The 15326-nt window shown below is 43.4% G+C and overlaps 1 protein-coding gene across 1 annotated transcript; it reads left to right on the forward strand.

The window, feature by feature from the left end:
- Nucleotides 1-5999: 5999 nt before the first annotated feature.
- On the forward strand, nt 6000-15068 carry LOC143750705 (trace amine-associated receptor 13c-like). The gene is made up of 2 exons (XM_077243884.1): nt 6000-6974; nt 15015-15068. The coding sequence occupies exons 1-2, from the start codon at nt 6000-6002 to the stop codon at nt 15066-15068; spliced, it is 1029 nt and encodes a 342-aa protein (XP_077099999.1).
- The last annotated feature ends 258 nt before the right edge of the window (nt 15069-15326 follow it).

The following is a 15326-nucleotide window of genomic DNA, read 5'->3' on the forward strand; positions in this document are numbered from 1 at the left end:
GGCGAGCGTCCCTCGGGAAATCCCTCGCCGAGTCTCTCTACGCCCTGTATAGGCAGGGTTAGTAGAACAGACCCCTGAGGGCATCGAGAAAGACAGGGCGCCGTGTCTTTGAGCGGCAAACTCAAGTCTTTCCCGATGGGGACCACCCTCAGAGTCCTGACGTTCAGCCCGTCAGGACTTTTTCGACGCGGCCTTCCTGGCGACAATGACTGTCCTCAGATCAGTCCTGCCCCGAGAAGGCCGCGCCGGAGAGCGCCCCGCCTCGTCCCTCCAGTTTGTCTGCGGGGGGGCACGAGACGCGCCACTCCGCTTCTGCTGTGCTCCTTTAGAAGACGAACTCGACGGCTGGGACTGCCCTCGCTCAGCAGCCCCAGTGACGCGCACTTTGAGAGGGATAAACTTATGAAAAGCAGCCGCCTGTTTTTTCTCTTCCTGGAACCTCTCAGTGACAGAGTGAAGAGCGTCACCGAAGAGGCCCGCAGGCGAAACGGGAGCATTTAATAGGAGAGATTTATCTTTTTCTTTCATAGAGGTTTGACTCAACCATAAATGCCTTTTTGTGGCCACCATGGCTGCCATAGACCGGCCAACAGATTTAGCTGTTTCCCTGGTGGCCCGGAGAGTGAGATCAGCAGTCTGCCTGAGCTCATTAATCATATCTGCCGAAATTTCTCCCCCCTCACACACATCTTTGAGCAGGTCAGCCTGATAAGCCTGCATAATGGCCATTGTATGCAAACATGCAGCCGCCTGCCCAGCCGCCGAGTAAGCCTTCACCACCAGCACAGAAGTATTTTTCAGTGGTCTAGAAGGAAGAGCCGGTGCTTTAAGCGAAGATGCCGAGGCAGGAGAGAGATAGCTCGCGAGCGTCTCCTCCGCCTTCAGCATCGTCACATATCCAGCAGACTTTGCACCAAAAATATTACCATAAGCATTGGATTGATTGGTATATATTCTGCTCGAAACCGGTCTAACCCAGGTCTTTGAAACCTCAGCATGAAGGTCTGGGAAGAACGGTAAGCACCGGCGAGAAGGCTGAGGACGTGCAGAGAGAAATCTATCATCTAGTTTGCTTTTATTTCTAGATTCCTGTTTATCAGTTGGCCATTCAATACTGAGTTTTTCAACAGCCCGAGATAACGCATCCATTAAACCTTCTTCAGCAGTATAATGAAGTGAGCTAGTTTCCTCTGATGCCAAACTTTCGACATCCAGATCCTCAGAACTGGATAATCTAAGTTCCACATCATCATGTGCCTCCACCCGGGCGGAAGTAACCGCCGCAGCGCGTGCTTCCAGAGCCGGGTGAGAGGCACTGGATCCCGCCGGAGAAAGCTGAGATAGGGCGGGGCCCGTCTCAGCGTCGCCAGTGAGATCCATCTGCGAACCCCAAGTCAAGCGCCGCCGCTCTGCCTCAACAGAAGCGGGACCCGAGCCCTGGGGAGCTCGCAGCAAACCACTCTCCTCAAAGAGCGATCGCCGCGAGCGCAGAGGTCTCAAAGGAAAGCGCTTGCAATGCTCACAATCGACTCCCTCGAGAGCCGACTGAGCATGCTGAACTCCCAAACAAGCAACACATAACTCGTGAGAATCCCCACCCGTGATGTAACGTGTACAGGGGGGGAACACACTTTCTATACTGCTCGCTCATTTGAGTTTTTATATATATATATATATATAGTGAAAACTCCTGACAAAATCAGACAAACACAATCGAAAGATATCAGACACACACAGAGCGCTGCTGAAGTAACAGAAGCTAGAGCTTGTGTATTCAGGGGATATTTATAGCTTCTTGGTCGGTGACGTCACTCGCTGTGACGCTCCATTGACTGATTTCATTCATGCTTCAGACGCGCTACGCTGGGGGGCGTTCCCACTGCGATTACACGCAGCGGTAGTCCTTGAAGGGGAACCCAAAATTCCTATCTCAAAAAGATAGGAATTTTGGCGCAGAAGTACAGGTCAGGCGCTTCTGCTACAGAGAAGCAGCACTGGACTTCAGGCATTTTGGCATTTCCTTCTCTCCAGTCTTCCTCCAGACTCTGGCACCTTGATTTCCGAATGACATGCAAAATTTGCTTTCATCCGAAAAAAGTACTTTGGACCACTGAGCAACAGTCCAGTGCTGCTTCTCTGTAGCCCAGGTCAGGCGCTTCTGCCGCTGTTTCTGGTTCAAAAGTGGCTTGACCTGGGGAATGCGGCACCTGTAGCCCATTTCCTGCACACGCCTGTGCACGGTGGCTCTGGATGTTTCTACTCCAGACTCAGTCCACTGCTTCCGCAGGTCCCCCAAGGTCTAGAATCGGTCCTTCTCCACAATCTTCCTCAGGGTCCGGTCACCTCTTCTCGTTGTGCAGCATTTTTTGCCACACTTTTTCCTTCCCACAGACTTCCCACTGAGGTGCCTTGATACAGCACTCTGGGAACAGCCTATTCGTTCATAAATTTATTTCTGTGTCTTACCCTCTTGCTTGAGGGTGTCAATGATGGCATTCTGGACAGCAGTCAGGTCGGCAGTCTTACCCATACTTGCGGTTTTGAGTAATGAAACAGGCTGCGAGTTTTAAAAGCCTCAGGAATCTTTTGCAGGTGTTTAGAGTTAATTAGTTGGTTCAGATGATTAGGTTAATAGCTCGTTTAGAGACCCTTTTCATGATATGCTAATTATTTGAGATAGGAATTTTGGGTTTTCATGAGCTGTATGCCAAAATCATCAGTATTAAAACAATAAAAGACCTGAAATATTTCAGGGGGTGTGCAATGAATCTAAAATATATGAAAGTTTGATTTTTATCATTACATTATGGAAAATAATGAACTTTATCACAATATGCTAATTTTTTGAGAAGGACCTGTATAATGATCTAGGGTAAACAAATAATAACAGGTTAATTTAAGAAGAAATGGGTCTAAAAGAACAGGTGGCTTTCTGGTGATGCAATGCCTGATTTACACCGTTTACCTGGGTTGATAAATAATGAAGTAATGGTTAATCGATGTGTGAAACCAACTTATCTTTTGCTTGATGTATTTTGCTGTGTTTGTTGTATTTGAAGGGAAATATTTCTGTATGTTGTGTTATGTTTTCTGTATGTTAAAAATTCAGTTATTTTTGTATGTCTAAAGGTTTTTCACCTTCCTTGTTTACTGGTCAAATAAATTGAAGAACGAGTGAAATCCTGAGTCTGGTCGATTCCTTCTCTTGTCAAGTTTGGGAAGCCATGATGTTTTAATATACACTTGACAACATATGTGTGGTGGCGGGCTGGGCCTCCCCATTCCCTTTGTCAGGTTTTATAACCTAGAAGTTCCCGCTCTGCAGGCAAAACTTCTGTCAGTTTAAGGCGAGACACTACAGGTGAATAGGGTATTTTTTTTAACTAGCAGATATCACCATGAAACTTTGCCAGTTGATTACCTACATTAAGATGAGAAAAAAATGTATTACAAGTTTTCTGTAATTTAATGTTTAAATATGCAAATTAGACATTATCTAATTAAATATGCGCAAATCTGCATATATTTTAAAAAACGAAATCTGAGTATTGGATAAAGCCAGGTTCAAAATTATTTTTTCATTGTGTTCACATATTAGATGGGAAAAAAATTACAGAGGGATTTATGGATATCTACTTTTGTTATCCTGTAAATCAGAATATACTGCCAATAGCCTTAAAAAAATGATTTTCGACATGTTTTTTGGAATAAAATGTTATGTAAATCAGGCTAAGAATAATATATTTATAAATCCCTCTGTAAATGTCTTCATAATATAACTAGGTACAAGACTGGAAAGTTTGGTGTATATAGGTGCTACTGACGTGGAGATTTCGGACTTGGAGTGAGAGAGAAAAGTCATTTTGAGAAAACGGGCTTTAAAGAATTAGCATCAGCCAATGAGATCGCGCATTTAGAGTAAAATCCCCCCTTTTACTTTCGCGATTGGTTGCTGATAAAAAGGAAATGACCATATTTGGATCCGGCAGTACTGTACAGCAGAGAGCAAGCTTTCTAACGGTGTGTGTGATGACAGAGTGCAGATCGCGATCGCGGAGCTGAAGGATGATTTATAACGACAACTTTTGATGAGTTTATGAGAAATCTACAGACGCAAACAGGCAAAGTGTAGTAAAATAAAGACCTAAATGTGTATTTCTGACTTTTTTTCACCACAAGTCTGAAAGAAGACATGTTATTGAAGACAAATATCCTAAAATCTCAAAATTGACCAGTGAAAAAAAACTATGTTTTTGCCTACCGTGTCTCGCCTTAAGTGAGATGTACATTCTGTCCAGAGATGTTCGTGCGCAGGCTACTCTCACGTATACTAGCTCTTCTGGTTGAGCTGCACTATTGGGTATGTGCTATATGCTTATACAGACCGGCGACGCCACTCTGTATTCCCTATGAGTGCTTATGTACAAGTGCTGGCCCGCGTTTCTGGCCACCTTATTTCCCACTTATTTGGGTTCCCCGGAAAGCCCTGGGACTCATTGTGGATGCTTGGCGCGCACGGCGTTGACAAAGGGTTACCGTAGCGTAAGCTAGCTTACGCAATACGAGAGAACCTCTCGTAAGAGAACGTATCGGTTACCTAACGTAACCTCGGTTCTCTCTAGAAGAGGGAACGAGTATTGCGTAACCTGCCGTGCTCGCGTCACAAGCGTCTTTCGCTTCAGTCGATGAAAACCAGAAAATACAGCCTAAGAGCCCTGCTTATATACGCTAAGCCACGCCCATCCTGGCGGGCTTTGGCGCTGTGAAGGCGCGAGCGCCCTTCATTGGACGTGACGTCACGTCGGGCTCAGTGGTAGGCTGCTGCAGTTCCCGCAGGGCAGCCTATGAGCACGCTACCCAGCCTGCTCTAGGTCTGTTAGCTGCTGCACTGCGTTGACAATGGATACAAAAATTAAGGATAATTTTTTGGCTTCAATATCTCGAAAAGATGAATCTTTCCCATAGCGTAAGCTAACTTACCGTAGCGTAAGCTAACTTGCGCAATACTCGTTCCCTCTTCTAGAGAAAACCGAGGTTACGTAAGGTAACCGATACGTTACACACTTTGGAACCGCAGCACGCAAGCTTAGAATAAACAGTTCATTATCGTTCGATTGGTGTGGACGTAAATAAAGTTATCGTTATAGTTATCATTCTTGATGTGAACGGCCCTTTCTTCTTCTGTTTCTTCTGAAATAAGTTCAAACATTTATGGCACAAATTTTTAACCTTGAAAAATGACAGCATATCCAAATATAAAGTTAAACTATGGCTTTGGAACCGCACAGTACAGATGCCTGAAATGTGGAAGGTTTAACTCCATTGTAGATGCGCTCTAACAATGTGCTAAAACGGGCGTAAAAAGAATTCTCAACATTCTTTTCGCTGTGTTCTCAATATAATTTTATGAAGCCTATATGAAAGATTTGCGCTGCATGTTGCATTTAACTGTATTTTCCTTTTCTAAGTGATTTCAAGCCATTCAATATTATCATGCCGAGTGCACTTCTGAAGTGTCTCAGCTGAAGGAAATAATCCATTACTTAATATAATAATATAATTAAAATAATATAATAATCCACACCTATAGTCTTTTCAATCAAGACATTGGGACCAATAAAAGTCTTTGATCCAAAGACCTTAGATGTTAGACAGGTGTATTTCTATTCAGAAGTTCAAAAAGATAAAAATGTGGGAGTCCATTTAAAGCCTTACACATTCACTATTTGCACATTCACAATATTATACACATCATCCAATTCCTCATTGCATCCTTTGAATATTTAAATAGTAGGTGGGTTTAATGCAGTGTAATCATACTTCACATTTAATTGGATGCCTCTGTTTTCTGTACATTTAAATTAAAGTCGAGTCAGTAAAGGAAGGCAGAAAGTCGAACTGACAGCTTGAACGTTGTACCACAGCTTCATTGTGGTCTTTTGATGAAGAACGGGATGTACAGTGCCAGGCTACATATGAGGATATAATCAATTGTGGAAATGTTTGACACAATTATCATAGATAACAACAGCCAAGAAATACAGTATTGTTTTCCAGGCAACAATTTGTCATGTTTCAAAGATATCAAACCTAAAGTGGAGTATGCTGTTTTGTATGTTTTCATTTCTTTAGCATCAGTGTTCACTGTGTTTTTGAACCTGCTGGTAATCATCTCCATCTCTCACTTCAAGAAACTTCACACTCCAACCAACCTGCTCATTCTCTCTCTGGCTGTAGCCGACCTGATTGTGGGACTGATTGTTATACCTTTAATGGGCATCAGATTCATAGAATCATGCTGGTATTTTGGAGAGACATTTTGTTCTCTATTTGTATTTATTATTTTTATTGTTGTTACTGCATCTCTTGGTAATTTAGTCTTTATATCTGTAGATCGTTACATTGCTGTGAGTGATCCTTTAAGATACACAGTAATGGTCACAACTGATAAAGTTGTTTGTTGCATTATTATAAACTGGCTGTGTTGTGGGATATACTCTGTCATTATATTACACAATACTATGTTTTATCCAGAGACACACGACAGGTGTTATGGAGACTGTTCAGTTTCTTTTAATTTTGAACATTTTGTCACAGACCTCATAGTCACGTTTGTTGCCCCTTCTTCTGTAATCATGTCTATATATGTGAAAATCTTCTGTGTTGCAGAACATCAGGCCAAGGTTGTAAATTCTGTTGCAGGTGTCAGCAGGTCACAAAGAAAGGCAGGAAAAACTCTGGGGATTGTTGTCACAGTTTTCTTTATGTGTTGGATACCATACTATATAGTCACTCTTATTGAAGGAAATGCGTCTACAGAATCAATTGAATTTAATGTAACTTGCTGGATTGTGTACATGAATTCCTGTATGAATCCACTTATCTATGCACTGTTTTATAAGTGGTTTAGAATATCAGCTAAACACATAGTGACTCTAAAAATATTGAATCCATCGTCAGAGTACTTCAGTCTTGTCCCAGGGGAAAATTTCTAACTTGGACCTTGTACATTCACATCATATCTGAAAATTATCTATGCTTTATTTTACTGCTGCTATAAAATATCAGTTAAACACATCATAACTCCTTAGAATATTTCAATCAGCATCCTTGCTGATTTTACTAGGATATTCATGAATTTTGTGGGGAGTTGGTTTATTTTTTCAGACTGATGTAGTACAGTACTGTGATCTCATATTATTTTATATATATTACACATGCCAAAGCCGTAAGACACATCGGAAACATTTTCAGCTATTAGTTCTGTAAATTGATAAAAACTAACTAATTAATCGTTAACTAATTTTTTTAGTAATTAATCTTTATTAATCACGCCTAACATTCATTTTTTTGTACATTTTTTATATTGTAATCATTTTACATTGTAGATTCAAAGACCATTTATTTTAAATATATGTTTAATGGCCTATTTTTACTACTTTTTACTAAGTACTGTGAAGGCCATCATCTCTGATGATACCAATATGATGTCTATATTAAATGGATTGTTTTTCTCAATTTTAGCCATTAATTATAGCCATTCAAAATTACAGTGTATTTGAAAGCCATAACTGTAACATTTAATAGGCTTTAAAAAATATAACAACTTTTAACTTTAAGTGAACTTAACAAACAGTACTGTACTAATATCACATTTATCTGTGCCTTTAAAGCAACACTATGTCGTTTTTCAACCTTCATTATATATTTCCAAGACCCTTGAGATGGTACATCGACTTACAATAGGTTGAATGACACGTCTGCCGTAGCCTGACAGTGTCTGTATCAAGGGCGTAGGTTTGGTTTTGAGATTGGTGGGGACATTCCCAGAAGCTGACGAATCAGGAAATTAATAGGATAATATTAAGGTTTTTAGTTTATATTGACCTCAACAATATGTTAATGAATTCTGTAATGTTATGGTAACTATTAAAGACAAGAAGGGAGTTTAACAGAGACTTAACTTTACTCCGTTCATAGTGCAATGCAGTAGTTGCAGTACTTGTTCCTTGCTTTTTGAAGAAGCCAAACACACGTCTGCATCTATCATTAAAGGGATAGTTAAGGGGATAGTTCACCCAAAAATGAAAATGTCGTCTCTCCCACAAGTTGTTTCAAACCCTTATGAATTTCCTTCTTCTACTGAACACAAAGGAAGATATTTTGAAAGTTCTTGGTAACCAGACAGTTGATGGATCCTCTTGACTTCCATAGTAAGAAGGAAAAAAAAATACTATGGAAGTCAATGGGGCCCATCAACTGTCTTACCAACATTCTTCAAAATAACTTATTTTGTGGTCAGCAGAAGAAAGAAACTAGTTTGAAACAACTTAATGATAACAGAAGTTTCATTTTTAAGGAAACTATCCCGTTAACAGAAATGAACTTTTGGCATATTTGTTTCAAATCATTACTGTCCAGTTTATCCTGTTGGACATGATACACAGCAACTTGTACCATTGTTCTGAGCCATGTTTTCGGTGTCCTAAGAGCAATGAAACTTACTTCAGTCCAGCTGATGAGACTGGGATGACAAGGGTTTCAACTTGATCAAACAGACCTCTCATTTCAACAGACCAAGCAATTTTGTGTTTTCATGTTTAATGTGGACTTTCCATAGTCATAATGATTTTTATACAGTACAAACTGTATTCTATCCCCCTACACTTACCCTATCACAGATAACTTTCTCCATTTTCAAAAATCGTCACTTAGTATGATTTATAAGTTGTTTTCAAAAAAATAAAAATCCCTACAAGGATTTCGGAAATTGCCATCTTTGTGGGGACATACTGTCTTTGGCAATATACGGAAATCTTATCCTTATGGGATTTTTTTCTTTGTATCCTTTTTTTGGAAACCGGCTTATAAATCATACTAAGAGATGTTTTTACTACGTTTCAGTGCTCTTTGCATGCGCGCACACACACACACACACACACCAATGATTGCCACTAATCCCGTGATTGTCATACATTATATTGTAAAAACTGAGCTGTTCCCGAATCATTATTTGATGCGATTTGCCCCGTATTATTGTGCACAGAACTGTAGATTACTCCCTAGATCACTGCATTTAGGTTTCCTTCGAATGAGCTTTGCCACTTCGCACAACCAGCCTCTCACAAGTTTGAAAGAAAACACAAAGCCAATCAGTTTAGCGATGTGTGTTAAGCAGGTGGGACCTAGATCTATTAACCGTTTGTGTTCCAGGATTTACGCATTTTTCTCAGAACGCTCTTGTAAGAGATTTTAATCTAAATTAGATGTTTCCTGGTTAAATAAAATAAGAAATACATCAAACCCACAAGACATACCTGGCAACAGTGGTTATATATAGGCTAAATATATTTAAATTTTTGATCGAAATTATTGCTAGGGACAAATCAGTGTCACTGGACATTGGTAGGGACACGTCCCTAGCGTCCCTACTAAATTCGATGCCCCTGGAGCCTCATTTATAAAACTGTGCGTAGGATCCTTACTTAAAGTGTACGTGCGCCAGAAAGCCAAAAATGGCTTACGCAAAAAAATATTCAGACTTATAAAAACGTGCGTACGACGGAATCTGTGCAGAATTCACTTTATAAATCCCAGTCAGCGGAAGATTGTGCGCACATGCGTCTCCTCCCCGAAACAACCATATATGAGGCTTACAATGCCTAGTTTTACTATGCATATCCTCATCTGCATATCATTTGCATATTTATGTATTTATGATTAGGACTTATAATTAAGATTTACGGTTTTAGATGTTTTAGATGCTATATATGCGTCAGTTCCACTAAACGGCCCAACGCGCTTTTAAGAAGGGATGGATGTTTGCTTCATGTGATAGGCTTGGTGAGTAAAATTTTATTTGTATTATCTTTCTGTATATGTATCATTTTTTTTAGATTTTCTGTCTAAAAGTGACCAAAAAGACATGTAACTCCAGCTCACCATCGGTGTCGCCAAACTGCTCCATCTCCAAAACGTTCGTACGCATGGGTCAGAGTTTGCGTGCAGGTGCGCAAATTTTCCCGTCAAGTTTGTTTTTATAAATCACAACTTGTGCGTCGGAAGTGGCGTACACCTCTTTCAGGGCTTGTTTTGTAAGTACGAAATGGTTATAAATGAGGCCCCTGGTCTGTATCGCTTTTACTGGCACTGTAACTTCGGGTTTCGGGTAGTAACCCGAACACAAAACAAACTTCAAAATTCGACTGCTTTACAGTGCTTTACAGTCACTTCCCCCACCACCCCAACTTCCTCAAATTCTGATGTGAGAGCCCAACTAGCGTTTGATACCCGTCTGTATGTTGTTGTCATGACCGAAGCAACAACTAAAAGGGAGAAGGCAAAGGTTTTTTCAGAGGAGACTAAAAGAGACAAATTAAAGAGGGAGTGACAAATTAAAAGACCGGACGAGGATCACTATTGGAGGGAGAGCAAGACAGTTTGAAAACGGTGAGTGTGTGTGTGCGCGCGCGCCCGGCCAGACATGGGCAGTATTTCAATTAAATGTATTTTAAATACGTATTTAATTACTTTAGTGTATTTTGTAATTTGTATTTTGCAGGTGTGAAAAAATTAAAATGTATTTTGTAACAAAATATTTTAAGGAAGTGTATTTGGAGTATTTCAAATACTTAAATACTTAAGGAAAATCACCATAGTAAATGATTTTGCCATATTTTCGGTCTGATGTTGGCAATGGCAATGTCCAGGTTAGATGAACGAAAATCACGTGACACCCTGTAGACCGGGCTCCCTCCAAGAAGTGAATAAGTTTTGAACTCTTAAAAATGGCATTAAGGTAAAGTGTTTTGTGACAAATATACAGTCTACACTGTAGGATTACAAATTTATTTAAATGTTTAATTTAGATTTCCAATACAATAGTATTTTATATTGAGAAAGTTTAGAAAGGATGAGACCAGGAAATCTCTGCAAACGGTAGGGGTTCCCAGCGGGATATTCCTGACTGTCCCATCTCAGTACGAGAAGGCTAGGCTTTTCCTGTTCTCGTTGTTTACCGGGTGAAGAGTCATGCTGAGCAAGTTTGAACACCTGTTATTTTATTACTGAGACCATTTGTCTCATCTCAGTACGAGAAGTCTATGCCTTTCCTGTTCTCATGTCTCAGCTCATTTACATGCTTTGTTCATCACAATGTAATCCCTCCCCCTTGAAATGTGAAGTCAATGTATACTGCCTTAGTTAGACTAGACTTGACTTGACTTGGGTACGGAGCAGACTACAGCAAATAAAGAATCCTGCTTAAATAAGTCTCCTGGTTTTCGCTTCTGAGTTCCCTTACGAAGGGAACTCAACGATGCGTCCATCGACGCCATGGGAACGCCCCCAGCGTGACTGCGTCTGAAGCATCTATGTCAACTAGTCCAATGGAAAGAATGAGCGTCACGGGCGGGTGACGTCATGACCAGGATATGATAAAAGCACATCCGGTGCAAACCGGCATCAGCTTCTGTTGCCTCAGCAAGCGATCTGTGTCAAACTGTCTGTTATATTTACTGTTGTCTGTCTGATATATATATTTATGGAAACTAAACAATTGCACAAACTCTGTGTTCTCCCTGCTCGCGCTATTTAACGAGTAGGGACACACACGAGCTTTGTGTGATGGGTTTGGGAGTAGAGCATGCGGTATCAGCCTCCGAGGGGGCTGATTGCCAACATTGTGAGAAGCTTTCGCTTCGCATGCTCCGCTCCCGCCTGTCACTTTTCGAGGAAAGTGGCCGGGCTCGCAATTCTCAGGGTGACAGGTCCCGCGTCTGCCGAGGAAGTGTTTACTAAGGCTGTAGATAAATTAAATATTTATGGCCAGCAGAAATAAGGGGGCACTCGTCCTAAAAATAAAATAGATTAAACGAGTTTCCTTCCCTCTGTTTTTCCACCTCCATCACGGGGCCTTCCATTTTTCCCGATCTGCACAGCGAGCTGTCTAGATCATGGAAAAAGCCTTACTCCTCTTGTCTTTTAGCCCCCACATTCATGTATATTCAGATATTTGGGGGTTAAGAGGGTATGGCTATGGGGCAATACCCCGGGTAGAACAGACGCTTGCGAGCTATCTGTCTCCCGGTTCAGTATTGTACCTGAAGGCGTCGGCTTCTCTCACTAAACCATTAAAGAAAACTATTTTTTAATCTAGTGGGAAAAGCATATATGGCAGTGGGTCTAGCATGGGCCTGCTTGCACACCATAGCAGTGCTACAAGCATATCAGGCTGACCTGCTGCGGTATTTGGACAGAAGTGAGGGAGTTTGGCCCGATGGGGTTTGAGAACTCCGTCGGGCCACAGATTTATCTCTCAGGGATGGCAGCCCTTGTGGTCACTGAGAGACACCTCTGGCTCAATTTGATGGGAATCATAGAGAAAGATACAAGATAATCTCTCCCTCGCTATGTCCAACCCCCTGGGGCTGCTGGGCGTGAGCAGCTCCAGCCGTCTAGTTTCTCATACACAACACAGCAGCCAAAGCCTTCAAAGCAGAAGCCGGATCCGAGGACCGTTCTTCACGCTGAGAAGGCTTCGGCTCAAAAGAAAAAAAGGTCCTGATGTTCACGCATCAGGCCTGTGAGGACAGCCCCGACCGAAGTGGAGCGGTGTACACCTCATTTTACGGTGCCCGTTCCATTTCGGGGTCCTCACGAGACCGTTCTGCCAACCCTGCCACCCTCGGTGCTTCAGGGCGCAGCGGTCTCCAGCGAGTCGCTGATGCTATGCTGCGGCACAGCATCGGTTTCGCGCCCTCTGAGGGGGGCCTTAGAGCGGCCAGTTCAGGTAGTTCCTGCCATTATGTTTCAGGCTCCGGAATTGGCTGTCTCGATAACACCAGAGACCAGCCTCGAGAGGCTGGTTCCCTTAGTAAATTTTCTGGCAGCGTGGAAGCTTCTGCCGAATATTTCTCATTGGGTCCTGCAGATTGTAGAGAAAGGATACAGAATCCAGTTTGGTTCTCGTCCTCCTCGTTACAACGGGGTGCTGCCCACAGTGGTGCATCCCGAGCAGGCTCTGGTAATGGAGCAAGAGGTAAAGGCCCTGTTAGCAAAGGAAGCTATAGAGCAGGTGTACTCACCCGACATTGCGTCGGGTCTTTACAGTCGTTATCTCATTGTTCCAAAAAAGGATGGAGAGCTGCGTCACATACTAGATCTTCGTCTGTTGGAGTGTTTGGTGCTGGAACTCAATTCCAAAATGCTGACACTCAAACAGATCGTGACTCAAATCAGATCCGAGGACTGGTTTGTCACGATAGATCTAAAAGACGCATACTTCCATATCTCCATCCTCCCTCAGCACAGGAGGTTCCTGAGGTTTTCTTTGGGGCAAAGAACACCAGTATCAGGCACTTCCTTTCGGTCTAGCTCTATCACCCCGCGCATTCACGAAGCGTGTAGACGCAGCTCTGGCCCCGCCAGGCTGCAGTGCATATGCATTATGAATTGCATAGATGACTGGCTGATTCTAGCGGAATCAGAACAGTTAGCGGTTCGGCACCGAGGTGTCGTTCTCGCTCCTATGCAGATGTTGGGGTTGAGGCTCAATGCCAAGAAGAGTGTGCTTTCTCCAGTACAGAGAACCACTTTCCTTGGTGTGGTATGGGATTCAGTGACGATGCGGGCCACTCTGTCGCCCGTTCGTGTAGCTGCTATCCTAACAGCCACAAAAGAGCTGAGGCTAGGCCAGTCACGCACTGTAAAACAGTTAGAGAGACTGTTGGGTCTTGTGACAGCAGCGTTCAACGTGATAACTTTTGGCCTGCTGTACATGAGACCTTTACAGTGGTGGCTCAGGACCAGAGGGTTCTCCCCGAGGGGAAACCCACTTCGTATGATCAAGATCACGCGGCGGTGTCTCCGCACCTTGGTTATATGGAGGAAACACTGGTTCTTAACCCAGGGTCCGGTGTTGGGAGCTCTTTGCCATCGAGTTGTGATCTCGACAGATGCTTCCCTCACCGGCTGGGGAGCGGTATTGGAAGGCCGCTCAGCTCAGGGCTTGTGGAGGAGTCATCATCTCTCTTGGCACATGAATTGCCTAGAGATGATGGTCGTCTTCAATGCGTTGAGACATCTCCTCCCAGACCTGAGGGGCCATCATGTGTTGTTCTGGTGACTGTTAGGCCTCAGGGCAGCAGCGTCCAATGTGATACCCTTTGACCTGCTGTACGTGAGACCTTTACAGAGGTGGCTCAGGACCAGAGGGTTCTCCCTGAGGGGAAACCCACTCCTTACGATCAAGATCACGCGGCAGTATCCCCGCGCCTTGGTTATATGGAGGAAACTCTGGTTCTTGACCCACAGACAACACGTTGGTGGCCTCTTATTTTGGTCCCTCAAGAAATTACGCTGTCTGAGGGCAGTGTATATTCCGGGGGGGGCCAGAATATTGGAGCAGACACCCTGTCGAGGCAGGGGCTGAGGCCAGGGGACTCCACCCCGAGGCGGTGGAGCAAATATGGGAGTTTTACGGCCAGGCAGAAGTGGATTTGTTCTCGTCTCAGCATACGACGCACTGTCCACTCTGGTTATCCCTCACTCAACCAGTCCCCTCGGGGCTGGATGCTATGGTGCAGACGTGGCCGAGGCTACGTCTGTACGCATTTCCCTCCGTTGCTCTGCTCCCAGGAGTTCTGGAGTGAATCCGCCAGGATGGAATAAGCCTATTTAGTAGCACCACCCTGGCCGAGCTGAATTTGGTTTGCGGACCTAATTTTTCTCCTCGACCGACCTCCCTTGGAGGTCCCGATCAGGAGAGACCTTCTGTCTCAGGCAGGGGATGCAATATTGCACCCCCGGCAGGGGATTTGGGAACTGTGGGTTTGGCCTCTGAGGGGGCCCAACTCGTAGAAAGTGGTCTCTCAACCGAGGTTGTTTAGACCATTCTAAGCTCCAGAGCTCCCGCTACGAGGAAACTATATTCACTATTTCGAGAGTTTTTCACTTCTTGGTGTTACCAGCGTCAGTGGGATCCGGTTAACTGTTCAGTAAACACAGTATTCGAGTTTCTGCAAGAACGCTTTGTATCAGGTCTATGTCCTTCCACGCTTAAGGTATAATATGTGTGGCGGCCATTGCGGCTTTCCACGCCCTGGTGGGTAGTACATTTTTGGGTCGAGACCCCCTGATCACTCGTTTCCTTCGTGGCACTTTGAGGCTGAGGCATGCAACTTGCACTAAGGTGCTGGCTTGGGACCTTGCAATAGTTCTAGAAGGCCTATCTGGGGCTCCCTTCGAGCCCTTAGATTTGGTCTCAGAGAAGTTCCTTTCTTTTAAGACTATTTTCTGCTAGCTATTTCGTCCCTATAAGAGTCAGA

Source organism: Siphateles boraxobius, unplaced genomic scaffold, assembly GCF_051911475.1.
Source record: "Siphateles boraxobius isolate OS27281-9 unplaced genomic scaffold, OSU_SipBor_1 25, whole genome shotgun sequence".
Classification (NCBI taxonomy): domain Eukaryota; kingdom Metazoa; phylum Chordata; class Actinopteri; order Cypriniformes; family Leuciscidae; genus Siphateles; species Siphateles boraxobius.

Coding starts and splice junctions, on each gene's coding strand:
- LOC143750705 (XM_077243884.1), top strand. CDS start 6,000: ATGTTTGACACAATTATCATAGATAACAACAGCCAAGAAATACAGTAT. Junction 6,975..15,014: donor CGTCAGAGTACTTCAGTCTT/GTCCCAGGGGAA, acceptor ACAGTATTCGAG/TTTCTGCAAGAACGCTTTGT.